Source organism: Myotis davidii, unplaced genomic scaffold, assembly GCF_000327345.1.
Source record: "Myotis davidii unplaced genomic scaffold, ASM32734v1 scaffold223, whole genome shotgun sequence".
Lineage (NCBI taxonomy): Eukaryota > Metazoa > Chordata > Mammalia > Chiroptera > Vespertilionidae > Myotis > Myotis davidii.
In genome coordinates this window covers 5,502,638-5,516,389 of record NW_006294609.1, presented here as the reverse complement: position 1 = coordinate 5,516,389, position 13,752 = coordinate 5,502,638, and the positions used below count along the sequence as shown (strand labels likewise).

Below are 13,752 nucleotides of genomic sequence, written 5' to 3'. Positions count from 1 at the left end.
CTCCTCTTCTTCCTCCCCCTCCCCCCTCTCCCTCCGCTCCGGTCCTCTGGATAGCAGGTGACTCACACCTGAGCACTTCACACTTCCTGGGAGAGGACTTGTCTAAATTCGGCACAAGTCTGATCTGTAGAATATCTTTAAAATGTTTTGCATGTAGGGTTGGAAAAATGTATTCCTTCCAATTCACAGAGTGATAAGCTGTAGTTCGGGGGGAAGGGGCAGGAGGTCTCTGGATTCAGGTGTCGGTCCCATCAGTGAAGCCTCTTGCTATATGACTTTGGATGAGTTAGGACATCTCTGAGCCTGTTTCCTCACCTGTGAAATGGGGTGGTATCACCACACCACAGCCCTCCCCCACTTCCTGGATAAGCACCCATGAGGTCAGGGCCAGGCTGAACACCTCATCCCAACGCTGTCCACACGGGCGGGCCGGGCGGAGAGGGAAGGTGCCAGCGGTTGGAGACAGCCCTAGAGCGGGGCTCCAGCAGATGTGGAGAAGGTTCTGAAACACATTGAGGGTCAAAGGTCTCACTTCAAGAGGATCCGAGAATTCCCTGAGGGGCTGCAAGAGACCTCCTGACCCGGGCATTCCAGGGGCCCGGCTGGGCAGCTGCATTTTATTTTTATTTTTAAAAATATATATTGTTAATTTTTTACAGGGAGGAAGGGAGAGGGATAGAGCGTTAGAAACATCGATGAGAGAGAAACATCGATCAGCTGCCTCCTGCACACTCCCCAATGGGGATGTGCCCGCAACCAAGGTACATGCCCTTGACTGGAATCGAACCTTGGACCCTTGAGTCCGCAGGCTGACGCTCTATCCACTGAGCCAAACCGGTTAGGGCTGGGCGGCTGCTTTTTAATGTAAGCTCCCTGCCGACTGATGAGGGCAGGACACTTGAGTGACTCAGTCCTGAGGTGGAAAATTCAGATACTGCTGGCCGGGGCCCGGCAGGTGATGGAAATGTCTGGGCTGTTCAGGTGGGCCTCCTGGGGCCAGGCAGTCAGGTTTTCTAGAGAGGAAATCGAGGTTCCTGGGTGAACTTTCGCTCTTTTAAAATATCGGCCTGGCTGGTGTGATTCAGTGGTCGAGCATGGGTCTATGAACCAGGCAGAAGGCAACTCAGGGAGAGGGGCACCTCTCTCTCACATCCATGTCACTCTCCCCCTCTCCCTTCTTTCCTCTCTCTCTAAAATCAATGAAAACATTTAGAAAAAATTAGAATGTTGAGCAGGGCAAACAGCAAGGCATCCAGCTTGCATCCCCTGTCCCAGCGTCTCTATCCGGAAGGCTGTGACCTGGGAGACCAAACGAGGGGGCGATTAGATGAGGCGGGGACCCCGGGGATGGTTTTAGGGCTCGGCGAGTGAACGCTCTTGGAATGTCGGAGGCTGAGGTGGGTATTGATGGGTTGATGGGAGCAGAGCCCCCCTCCCTCTCCCCGCCCTTCCTCCTGGCTCTGAGTCTTCAGTAGCCCCTGCGCTGCTGACCTGCAGTGAGCGGCAGGGGGGCCAGCCTTTCCGAGGCCACGCCCAGAAGCAAGTGGCTACTTACCCTGCCTGAAAAGTTGGCCTTTCTCAAAGGTAAACACACTGCAAATGTTGCTGGTACTCTTCCTGGGTTTCAAGATTCCTTTCCTTATCGATTCTCAGGCAGGTGCAGATAACGTGCAGATAACGGGGCCTTAGGGTGGCCCCCTGATGAGAGTGTTAACGTAAAAAACCATTGAAACCTGTTAAGAATTTTTGTGAGTTTATTTGAGCCAAACTGCCGACATATGCCGGGAAGCAGAACCTCAACTAATTGAGATAGTGCTCCCGAGAATGGCGGGGTTACATCTGTATTTATACATTGCAATCCATTGCTTTAGTTAAAATTTAATTTCAGACCATCATTTATGGTGACTTTAGGTCTCTGAGTTTGTAAAACCACCACGCAGGCCTCCCCTGAGCTTGTCAGGTCAGCATGTGGCACCTTTAGTCCACAGGAGTGTGTGTGTGTGTGTGTGCATTCCACCGGCTTTGTGTGTAGAAAATGCCCCTGCTGTTCATTACGACGCCAGGCAGGCTCCTGGGAAGGCCGTCTAGGAAGGATGTCCGTGGAGTGAGCCCTGGTGGGTGCGAAATGGCCCGTTTGGTTCAGTGGACCAAAGGGTCTCTCTCGGGTTCGATTCCTGGTCAAGGGCACGTACCTCGGTTGCAGGTTCCCCAGCCTTGGGTGGGGGCTGTATGGGAGGCAACCAGTTGATGTCTCTCTCTCTTTCTCTCCCTCTCCGTCCTCCCTTTCATTTCTCTCCTCTCTTCCTTCCACTATCTCTAGAAATCAATGGAAGAAATATCCTCAGGTGAGGATTAAAAAAATAATAAAATTGGGGAAAGAAACAAAATACTGGTTGCTCATAAACACTTAGTGTTGTATGAGCCCAGTTCTCAGATCTGATGCACAGGTCTGTGTGTTTGTGCACCGACACGTGTGTGTACCCCCCTGTGTGTACATGCACACATGTTCCTGTGTGGGGAGGCAGGACAGGGTATTGGTTATGAGCTGGGACTTCCCCAGGGCTCTGTCACTTACTGATGACTCAGTGTCTGTGACGCGCCCCCTAGGGGTGGTTGTGAAGATGAAGGGCTGTGAGTGTTAAATCCTCGGCCTATGTTAGACATACGCTAAGTCTAGAAGGAGGAGAAGTGAGGTGGGGACAGTTTCACTTTCTTTTCTGTGCTGCTTGAGAATGTTTCAACAACGTCACGTGATGTATATCGAACATACTGCACCCGAGCCTACGGCTGCCCTAACAGATGAGCACAGGCTGTTTAGGCGGCGTGAGGGCACCAGGTGTCGGACCGGTGGGGTCACAGCAAACCTGGGTTCGGCAGCCTCGGTCCTGGGGTGCTGGCTGGGAAAGGGTTCAGAGCCAAGACCGGGACTGTAAGAGAACGTTTCTTCGGTAAATCACAGAGATAGAAGTAATTCCTAGAATAAATGGGCTTAGGCCCGGCCAGCGTGGCTCAGTGGTTGAGCGTCGTTCCATGAACCAGGAGGTCACAGCTCGGTTCCTGGTCAGGACACCTGCCCGGGTTGCAGACTTAATCCCCAGTAGGGGGCGTGCAGGAGGCAGCCGATCAATGATTCTCTCATCATTGATGTTTCTCTCTCTCTCCCCCCTCCATTTCTCTCTGAAATCAATAAAAATATTTTTTTCAAAAGGAAGTAGGTTGCCCTAATCGGTTTGGCTCAGTGGATAGAGCGTTGGCCTTCGGACTCAAGGGTCCCAGGTTTGATTCCAGTCAAGGGCATGTACTTTGGCTGCGGGCACATCCCCAGTAGGGGGCGTGCAGGAGGCAGCTGATCGATGCTTCTCTCTCATCTATGTTTCTAACTCTCTATCCCTCTCCCTTCCTCTCTGTAAAAAATCAATAAAATATATTTTAAAATTAAAAAAAGGAAGTAGTTTAGGAAGCAAGTTAAGAGGTAACGGAAGGGCCCTTGGAGCTTGGGAGTGAGGAGGTTAATGGTAACGCACCTGGGGGGTGGGAGGAGGAGGAAGAGGAAGAGGAAGGGGCGGGGAAAGGGGCAGGCGCAGCGTGCTTCCCAGAGGGAGCAGGAGAGCTCACGGGTCCTCCTCCGTCCTAAGAGGTTTTTTTTCTTTTTTTTTTGTTAAGCCTCACGTTAGGACATTTTTTTCAATTGATTTTCTAGAGAGAATGGGAGGGGGAGACACAAATGATGTGAGAGAGACACATCGACTGGTTGCCTCCCACACGCCCCCCAACCCGGCGCAGGATCAAGCCTGCAACCAAGGTACGTGCCCTTGACCGAAATGGAACCAGGGACCCTTCAGTCCGCAGGTCAACTCTCTAACCACTGAGCAAACCGGGTAGGGCCCCCCCTAAGGGTTTACGGGTGGCAGTTTTAGGGGAGATGCTAGAATATTCAGCAGCTTTCCAGGTGTGTCCTTTCAGGGTCTCGGTCGCTGATTGCTTGGCGTGCACCAGGCAGGGGGCCATCATTCCAGGCACCTGGCCCTGACGCCAGCCCCAGCTGAGGCTGGTTTTGGTGCTTATCTGGGCCTGGAGCTGACGTACAACTGAGGCCCAGATGTTCTCTAGGGAGGAAAGGTCCGGGGGCCTGGTCTGAACCCCGTGACCAGCGTTGGTAGGGGAGGAACGTCCCCCTGGGCAGGTCCCACCCTACAAGTGATTGTCGGTTGCTAGGCACCTGGGGCTTTCCACCCCGTGACCTTCTGTACCCGGCCCATCGTCCTTGCTCTGCTCACGTCTGTCTTGCTGCCTCCCACACAACCAGGTGCCATCAAACACTGAGGGTCCGGGTGGGGCAGGCCTTCGCTGGCCCCTAGCAAGGGGCCCTCTAGCATCAGTTTGATTGATGGCTGTATCGTGAGTGACGCAGTCTCTCTCCCTGCAGCTGGAGCCAGAGGGCCTGTTGGTGTGGGTCTTGGCGGGCGCCCTGGGCCTCAGCCTCGTCTACTCCCTGGTCGCAGTCCCGCTGCAGCGCTTCCAGCTGAGCAAGATCTACGGCGTCTGCCTGCTCCTCTTCTACGTGAGCTTCCTCGCCGTGGCCCTGCTCACCGAGTTTGGGGTGATTCACTTGGAAAGCGTGTGAGTGGAGCTGTGCGCCGGGCCCACCTGGTGGCCGGGAGGTGTCACTGCAGGCGGTGCGCTGGAAGATGGATGAGGATGGAGACCGAGGCGCCTTCTGTAGAGCCCGCGTGGGCCTGCGTGGCAGGCAGTGCGGTGTGGGCCGGATCGAGGGGTCGCTCGCCTTGCTAGAGGTTGCCAGGCACTCCTGTGTGCAGGGAGGAAGCCAAGCCTCCTTTCTGGGGCTGTGGAGACTGGACCTGACGGGGCGGACAGTCCCAGGCGGAAGGAAGGAGCCTTCCTTGAGTTATCGCGAGCCTCTCGAAGGTGGGGTGTAGGGGGTGACGGGGGGCCGTCCAGGCTGGTGTTGGAAGGATCGCGAAGTGTTCATGGCTGGAGGCGACTAAGAGCCCAGCCCCACCCGTGGGTGTCCCTGCCGCCCACCTGCATCGTCTCAGGGCTCACATGCTGCCAAACCCAGGCTTAGGGACTCGGGATGGTGGGGCCCGCGGACAGGGCGCCTGGGGTGCCGGGGCCCCGGGCCGTCATGGGCTGAGTCCTAGAGCTGCACCGTCCGGCAGAATGGGAATGAATTTTCTAGTCACCACGTTAGTAAAGCCTGAGGAAGCAGGTGAAGCAGGTGACGTTTTCACAGTGATGTGTTTTATTGAACCCAAAGGCTGCCACACAGACGGTACAGCTCTAGGCTCCACCTCCGGGACCACCCACTGGCTGCAGGCAGACTCCTGTGTCCTGCTCGTTGGGTTTTCCGGCTGCAAAGCCCTAGGGGATTTGTGCCTTGTGCCTACCTCAGGGGGACCCCTGGGCTGGGGTTCCCGTGCCCCCACATTCTGGGGAGGACCAGGCGCCCCCCCTCCCACGCCAGCACCGTCCTCCATCAGTGACCTGCGTCAATTAGCACCTGAAGCATTTGCCCCGTTGCCTTGTGCCGGCAGGAAAGGGGGTCAGCTGTCTTTTCTTCCAGAGAAAAGCTATTAAATATTTCAAGTTTGAAGGTTGAAGGTTCTTGGGCCTGATGTTTGGGCTTTGGGGCACATGTGGGGGTGGGGCTGGGGCTGAGCTGGGGTCGGGAAGGGGACCTCCCTGCATCCCCCACGATCGCAGAATGTCAATGTCAGGAGGCGGCAGCCACACTTACAAAGCAGAGGTGCTTTATTGATATGCCAGAAGCTGGAGACACCGTGGGTTTTCTAGGTAACAAATCGCCAACGTACAAAACCTTACAGGGCCGTTCCTGCTGGCCGTACAAAATGATTGTCGCGTGGTGTGGAGTAAGGCGGGGGTGGGGGGGCAAGGAGGGGCCATGACGGTCACCGACAGGTCACTTGACCCAGGCAGCTCCGTCTCAGCGTGGGGAGGGCGGGCGTCTGGGCTGGTGATGTCCCAGGTCCCGCAGAGCTCAGCCCTGGGACTCCTGCTCCCTGTGCCCGGGCGCAGGTTTGAGGACCAGCTTGACCAGGCCATGGAGACCCTGGGACAGCTGTCCTCAGCTTCAGTGCCCAAGGCGCCGACCAGTGACTGCACTAAGCAGGTCTAGACTAGACCCCGCCCTCCTGTGCCAGCCCTCACTGTGGGCCGCAGGCCCCTGCGGGCAGAGGAAGGGGTTAGGGTGAGGCCCGAGGCTCAGGTGGAGCCCTCCTGCTTCCGAAATGCCCGTTTCAGTACAAAAGCTACAAGGCACCCAGTTGTGCAAATAAGTTTCTTCTCTGGAGGTGGAGAGGTCCTGGCCCGGTGCCCAGCTGCCCGATGGCCCCCGACAGGCTACCAGCCTCCTGCCCCTTGTGGGGATCCCAGTGGTTTCCTGGTGTCCCCAAAGGGCTGTGCTTTAACAAAATGCCCACTCCTCTCCCCGGAAGGGCAGAGCTGCGCACTGTGGGTTACAGGGATCAACTGGGCCTTGGAGAGGGTGGTGGGTGCTGTACCCGGGGTCAGGCCTGCCCTGCTGGGAACCTCAGCCCACCCGCCCTCCTAAGCCACAGGAGGCTGTGGAGGCAGCTGAGAGTGGGGGCCGCCCCTGCCCCCCCACCCCTGCACCCCTCTGCCTCCAAGCTCCCTCCTCTGACCCTGCTGTGTCCTCACTGGGACTGCCAACCCCAACAGCCTGCTCCGATCCGAGCACCGAGGCACCCCACCCACTCTGACCTCAGCTCCCCAGGCACCAGGGGGATTCGGGGAGCCATGGGTTCACTCACACCCGCTTTGGCACCAGCCACGCCTCCCGGTGAGGCCCTGGTGCCCAGCAGCAGAGCTAATGCACAGTGTGAGGGGCTTGAGCAGAATCCTGAGGAGCCTGCACACCTTTCTGCCTGGACAGCCCGTCACAAGCAGGGGGAGGGGCCAGTGGAGAAAGCTGTTGCCGGGATGGGTCTGGGTGTAGCCCTCGGCCTCACCCCTGCTCCCCAGCCCCGTCCCCCTTCCGTGCTGGGCCTGGATTCCAGACGAGGCTGTTAGGATGTTCAGCAACCAGAGTGGAAACCTGACCAAAAGGGGGTGGGACAGGCTTAGAGCCAGGACTCGAGACGCGCCCGGCACTTGCCGCCCAGCACCGGCTGAGACCGGACCACGTGGTACAGTCACACCGATTCCACTTTCCATTCGGTCGTAGGCACAGGTCCCGAAGGACCGTCCTATTCCATTATCAGAGAGAAATACACACCCGGGGACGTGGGTTTTCTCCGTCGTAAGTGGTTTTGTCCCTAAAGCAAGACAGAAACCCGTGACGAGGCCGCAGCGGAAGTTAGTGGGGAAGCTGTCAGCTGGGACGTGAGCCTGAAAGCGTCAGGAAGACGTGGGTGTGAGTGTGGCCTGGGGAGGGCCGGCCCCCGTGAGGGCAGAGTCCATTCCAGCCACGTTCCTGGGAAGGGGCCTTCCTTCCAGCGCCTTCTGCCTGGCCGCGCCCCAGAGCAAACTGGCTTCTGGAGTTAAGGAAAACAGGGTGAGGTTACAAACCAAACCCCACCTTGTCTGCCTGTCTTTTCCGTTGTCTCTATAAATATGTGCATATATATGGACATGTGCATATGTGTATATACACATTATTTCGATACATCGTAGTAAAATAACGCTAGTGTGTTATTGCATAGAAGAGATGGCTTTTGGGAGTGAGCTGGCTTAGGTGATGGTCTGCGAGCGCTGGCGGCTGCCTGGGGGCTGCTGGGTGGCGGGGGCACCGCTGCCGTCAGACTGCTGCTCCTGCTGGCGGGTGTGTTCCTCGTACCACTCCTAGGGCACAGGGCAAAAGGGGGGGGAGGGGGGGTGAGTGGGCGGCACCCTCCCCCCCTGCCTCAACGGGGACCAGGGCCTCTTCCAGCTCCCGCAGCAGCACCGCTGTGAAAGCACTTCGAGGAAATTAAACAGCTCACCTGCCTCAGGCCATCGTGTGACATTTTCAGGGACAGGTATTCAGGTGATTAAGGAATTAAAAAACACCGTGTGTTTAGAATCTGAACCATAGAACTTAGAGCTTAAAAAACACCGAGAGGGCCTAGCTCTGTGCCCCCTCATCTCACGGAGGGGAAACCGAGGCCGGGGGTGGAGGGCAGCCCCGCACGCGGGCTCCGTGCCGTCACCTCTCACAGATGAGAAAGGGCCGACCTGCCCGCGGCAGAGCCAGCAATCCAGCCCGGGCTCCGGCACCAGAGCTCCCGCTGGTCCCCATCCGTGCCACCCGGTGCCCTGCAGCCTCCCAGTTTCGGGCGTGAGCGGGACTGGGTTCCCGCTGTGAGAACGCCAGGAAACAAGGCAGCTGCTGGAAGACCCTTCGGGACCCCCGGGGGAGGGGAGACCCCGGTGGAGGCGGCCAGCGGCTCTGTCCGGGACGCAGCATGTCGGCCACGTGGTGCTGGGTAAGATGTGTGCCTCAGCTGGCAGTGTGGGAAGATGGGGAGAGTTTGTAAAAAAACACAAAACAAAATTGACTTCTCCCTTCTCTTAAATTAGAAAAAACCTAAACAGTAAAAAAAAAAAAAAAAAAAAAAACACCCAGAGACCTGCTGGGCACAGCAGGCCTTACTCCTATGGGCAGTGCTGGCTGGGCCGGGAGAGGCCCCGTCCCCCTGGGCGGCGGGGCGGGCGCTCCTACCCGGATCTCCTCCTGGTACATCTTCAGGCTCAGGTCACTCTTGGTCCTGGATCTCCGTCCCAGGAACACCACGGTGCCTTGCTGTGGAAAAGCAGAGGCTGCAGGCCCCACCGTGCCAGGCCCGGGCACCCACCGCTCCCCTGGCTTTTGCTACGATGCCACCCAAAAGTGTCACCAAACCTTGAGGGGCTGGACGGTGGGGGTAGGACTCCACTCGGCTACAGCACCCTCCTCCCAGCCTGGTTTTCTGCCGGGATGGGGCGCTATCCTCACCTCGTTTCTCTCCATCTGGGAGAGGACCTTGAGCAGCTGGGGGATGTCCGCCGCCGCGCCCCGCGCCTCCCGGGACAGCTTGAGGACGGCGAGCAGCTCGTCCTTGGACAGTTCCTTCTCCACGGTGATGCCACCGTCAACTGCAGCGGGGGAGGGACCTGGGCTCAGGGGCCGCCTCCCCGCTGTCCCTACAGGGGTCCTAAGGTCCCTCCTGCCCCCCTCCTCACCCCCGCTGCTGTGGGTGTGCGGATTGATGGTCAGGCCAGCAGCTCACGGGACAGAGGCTTTTGGAGGCAGCCTCCAAGCAGAAAGAGAAGAGTTGGCCGGCCGGTGTGGCCCAGTGGTTTGGCCCGGACCCAGGAACCACAAGGTCTCTGATGCGATTCCCAGTGAAGGCACGTGCCCAGGTGTGCAGGAGGCAGCCAAGCAATGTCTCTCTCTCACTGATGTTTCTCTCTCTCCTTCTCCCTTCCTTTCTCACTAAAAATCTATTTAAAAACAACATGTTTTTAAAAAAGGGTCAGGCAGCCTGACAGGATAGACGTGGAAACAAGTAGTAACAGGTATGTGGCCCTTCTGAGGGAGAGTCTGGGAAGGATGGGGGTCAGTCTGCAGAGAGCTGCGCCACCTGGAGGTGCAAGGGGATGAGGAGCCGGGACCTCCCAGTGCAGGAGAGCTACAGCTCTGCAGGCTGCAGGGCTCCCGCCCGCTGGACGGCGGTGTGGAGTTTAGAAGCTGGAGACGGTGGCTGAGAGGAGGAGGCAGGGAGTGAGCAGCCTGGGAGACAGGAGACGGGACAGTGGGCCGGCCGGCGGTGTGTACCAGAAGCCTGTCTCTGATGTGGGATTTTTCTTACGCTGTGATGTGTATTGTTTTCTTTGAAAAATGAGATCGAGAGCATGTGTCTGTCATTGAGTATCTGGACATCGATGGCAGTGAGAGGTCTAGAGAGAGCTGAACTGCCGGGCAGACAGACAGCCGAGCAGCAGGCAGCGAAGGCTCCCGCCCCTGGCACAGACCTTCCGAGTCCTGGTTCTTGCGGCTGAAGTTCATTCGGAAGACGAAGGCCTCGAGGATGAAGGCCACGATGATGGTCATCACCACCTGGCCGGCAGGGGGGGCAGAGAAAGGATGGGGCGGGCGCTGCTTTGGCCCCTCCCCCCCAGCAGAGCCGCGTGGACGCGTCCCGGCCCTGTCCTCCCCAGGCTGCCGCCCAATGGGCAGGGCGGCTGGAGCCCCGGGTGATGGAGGACGCACGTCCGGGCGCGGACTTACCATGGTCACAATGTAGAAGGTCATGAAGTAGAGGCGGCTCCAGTGGGAGGTCTGAGAGGTGACGCCTTCCTGGAGGCAGAGGAGGCAGTGAGCGGGCGCCTGGGGGGCTGTCCACTCAGGCTTCCTGTGGCCCCGGCACTGCTAGGCTCTTTACAGACCCCCGCCCCCCGGTTAAGGAAGACACAGGTCCCCGGGTCTAAAATTCCTCTGCCCCACAGGCCTGGATGGTCCCGAGGCTGAGCCTGCCCCGAGTGGGGTGGCACTTGGAAGAGTTCAGGGAGGGGAACCCGCCACAGTTCCTTGACTGGAAAGTCTCCCCGGTGGGTGGGAGGACAGGTTGTGCATCCCCTGGCTGCTGGGGGTGTGGAGCTGGGACGAAGGCCATGTCCAGCCAAGGAGTGCTCCTGGGCCCCCGCAGTGGCCTCCCGCAGAACGCCGACCCCCCCCACAGGCCATGGGAAGGGCAGGGACCCCACACTGGGTGAGGGGAAGGCGCTCCCAGGAGTTGGACAAGGTCCTTACCATGATGATGTACCAGTTGTTGACAACTGTGAGCTCGAACAAGGTCACTGCCAAAGGGAAGGGGGAAGGCGTGATCAGATCCACCATTTCAGTCAGAGGTCCTGGCACTAGGCACTGAAATGAGGCGTCCCCATCGCCAGCCTGGGCCTCCCCAAAGCGCCACCACAGGCAGTGCTGCCACCTTGCCTGTCCCCAGCAGGGGGTGCCCTTTGCCTGCAGCTGGGATGGACCAGGGCTTGGGGTGGGGAAAGAGCACACAGACCTTCCTCGGTGCAGATCTGGGGCGCCATAAGGCTCTCCCCGTCCTCGAGAAGCTGTCGGGCCTGCCCGTCCGCATCCCCACATCCCCACTCCCAATCCCCTCCACAGAATCCAGAGCAGAGCTGTGTGGAGGCAGAGGAGGCAGTGAGCGGGCGCCTGGGGGGCTGTCCATGAAGGGCTCTGGGTGGTGGTGGGGGGGTGCCCTAGCATCAGGCTGAACCCCTCCCCGCAAAGCACTAAGGTACCGGCAAAGGAGTAAACCTGGCGGCTGTGTGAGCCGGCCTGGCCCGGCCCGGCCCGCACCCCAAGCCTAGCTCTCACACCCTCCCTCTGGGCCAGAAGGGACCCGAGACAGTGGGGCCAACAGCTGGAGGGAGAGGCCACAGACAGCCCTGCTCCCGGCCCCTGGGACCTGCGGGGCTACGGCCAGGGAGTGCCCCTGGGCTCTCCGCACTCACCGAAGCTGTTCAGGATGTTGTCGAAGTTGTTGAGATAGTAGTAGCCGTCCTCCACGACCGTCCTGTTGCCCTCCGTGCGGTTGCGCCAGCGGTAGGCATCCGCCACGGTGCTGGTGCTGCCGGGGAGACGGCAGGAGGGACCGTCACAACACAGCGGGTCCCCCCAACAGGACAGAGTGTTTAAGGAAACCAAGGTCTGAGTGGGGAGCATTGTCGTGGCCCAGCCTGTTTCCTGCCCAGCAACCCCTGTCTCTGCTCTCGCTGCCCCCAGCCCTTACCCGCCTGCACTGGGCATTGCTCTGCTGCCGGCTGGGCCCCCTCCCTCCCTCGGAGCCGCCCTGAGACACTGCTGGGAGGGCCCCTGGGTTTGCCGCGGCGGGTGAGGGCCGCACCGGGAGGGGAAAGGGCTTCTCCGAGGTGGCTGTCTCTGTTCTGAGATCTGACTGGCTGCTTTTATTTAAATCCTTGATGGCTCATCAGTTAAAATCCATGCGATGTTTCTGCAAGTCTGAGCCTCTGGCCAGGCACCCACTGCACCCGACTGGCAGGGCGGCCCTGGAACCTGCACTTTTAAGCAGCGGCCCTGTGCCTGGGAAGGCCTGTGACCCGCTCTCCTCAGCGGCCGGCTCCCAGCTCAGCCTGACTCAGCAAGGTGTCTCTTTCTCGGCCTCCAGGCCAGAAGGATTCAGTATTAAAGAGGACACTGCTGTCATCCTGGTGGCTGGGAGGAGGGAGTGAGAGGTCACGGGGGGCAGGCTCCCCACTCCGTCCCCACAGACCTTCCCACGGGTGTCCGTCTGTCTTATCCTAACCGGCCGCCCCTGGAGAGATGTGGAAGTAAGCCACGGGATCAGACCAGGCCACACTTGGTTCTCGCGAGGCCTGCAGCCCTCGGCCCCACGGGCGAGCTGATGGAGGCCTGGGGACAGGGAAACTGCTCAGATGCCCTCACCGCAGAGATGACTGCTTCTGGGTCCCTCCCTCAGCTACTGACTGACCTGAGCCCTGGAAGCAACGCCGGGGGATCGATCGATTCAGGGAGCCCTGGGCCAGGCGAGGCGGTGCGGCCCAGCCCCACGCCCTGAGGCCCCGCGCCCTGAGGCCCGCGTGTCCTCACCTGCAGCAGTTGGGGTAGAGGGTCCCGCAGAAGAACTCCATGCCCACGATGGCGAAGGAGTAGTAGAAGATGAGCAGCGTGAGGCCCAGGCTGTGGGAGGGGCAGACAGTGACGGCGGGCCGGCCAGGAGCCCGCCTGACCCACAGAGCGGGTGGGGGAGGCCTGCCCCCAGCCAGGTTCTCCGCCTGGGAAGTGCCTGCAGGGAAGGGGCCTCGTGACTCGGGTCTGGGCTAAGACACGGCTCGAAGGAGGACTCTGAACAGATGCCCCTGAGCGGAGTTCACCCCTTACCTGTGAAGGCGGACTCACAGGTGACCCCTTACCTGTGAACAGACAGGTGGTGAGTGAGGGACAGCTCCCTGCCCGCCCCACTAACGTCTCACAGGTCGGCGGAGGGGAGTGGGGCCAGGGAGGCCTGTGCTGTCAGGTCAGCCGCCGGAGAGCCCGCAGGCCCTCGGTCTGTCCTTTCCGGGACTCCTCTCCTCCCGCTCCCGCCCGCTGCCCACCCCCAGGGGGCACAAGCCGCAGGACGCCTGGCCCTGGGCCCGGGCAGGGCAGTACCTGGCCATCCGAGGCAGCAGCTCAAACATGGTGTCCAGCACGTTGCGGTAGCGCTTTTTCAGTTTGAACAGCCTGGGCAAGGAAGGAGGTGGGTCACGGCCTAACATGGGCACGGCCGCAGCCTCCCCCCCCACCCCCCAGCACCAGGTGGAAGGCAGGCCCAGGGCCCTCCCTCAGGACATGGGGCCGGACAGGCCCGTCGCTGCCGGGACCCAGAGCCGTGCTGTGGTCAGCGTCTTCCTCGGTGAGGAGGCAGCGTGGCTGTTCACAGTTTATAAACGCAGCCCGGAGGCTCAGGGCGGGCGAAGCCCCGCTCAAACCAGGGAGGCACACGAGAGAGAAGGAACCAGAGCCCAGGCTGCAGGGAGCCCAGAGCCTGGCTCCGGGGGGGAGGAAAGGGCGGTGGTGGCCGGGAGAGAAGCTGGCATCGGCCTGGCCACCACAACCGGGCATAGCAGCAGGTGCTGCTCCAGATGGACGCCACCCTGGACCCAACCTCCACCTCTCCTCCCAAGACGGACAGGGCAGGAGGGAGGACGTGTGTGGGATCGCAGCTGGTAGTCAAGAGGAAACCAGGCTCCTGA

The 13,752-nt window shown here is 59.8% G+C and overlaps 2 protein-coding genes across 4 annotated transcripts in view; one reads left to right on the top strand and one right to left on the bottom strand.

Annotated features, from left to right (window-relative positions):
- The window catches only part of SLC8B1 (solute carrier family 8 (sodium/lithium/calcium exchanger), member B1), a 25,184-nt gene extending 20,466 nt beyond the window's left edge, over positions 1 to 4,718 (top strand). The window contains exon 15 of the mRNA XM_015567280.1: positions 4,427 to 4,718. Coding sequence (XP_015422766.1) covers positions 4,427 to 4,624 — 198 coding nt within the window. The 3' untranslated portion in view covers positions 4,625 to 4,718. The remainder of the gene's footprint in view (positions 1 to 4,426) is intronic.
- A 2,887-nt stretch (positions 4,719 to 7,605) lies between these two features.
- TPCN1 (two pore segment channel 1) overlaps positions 7,606 to 13,752 on the bottom strand; it is a 49,851-nt gene continuing 43,704 nt past the window's right edge. For all 3 annotated transcript variants that reach the window (XM_006768943.2, XM_015567369.1, XM_015567370.1), the window contains 9 exons: positions 13,169 to 13,240; positions 12,608 to 12,697; positions 11,491 to 11,606; positions 10,772 to 10,818; positions 10,250 to 10,318; positions 9,994 to 10,078; positions 8,975 to 9,114; positions 8,702 to 8,782; positions 7,606 to 7,842 (listed from right to left, as the gene is read on the bottom strand). In XM_006768943.2, coding sequence (XP_006769006.1) covers positions 7,732 to 7,842; positions 8,702 to 8,782; positions 8,975 to 9,114; positions 9,994 to 10,078; positions 10,250 to 10,318; positions 10,772 to 10,818; positions 11,491 to 11,606; positions 12,608 to 12,697; positions 13,169 to 13,240 — 811 coding nt within the window. In that variant the 3' untranslated portion in view covers positions 7,606 to 7,731. The remainder of the gene's footprint in view (positions 7,843 to 8,701; positions 8,783 to 8,974; positions 9,115 to 9,993; positions 10,079 to 10,249; positions 10,319 to 10,771; positions 10,819 to 11,490; positions 11,607 to 12,607; positions 12,698 to 13,168; positions 13,241 to 13,752) is intronic.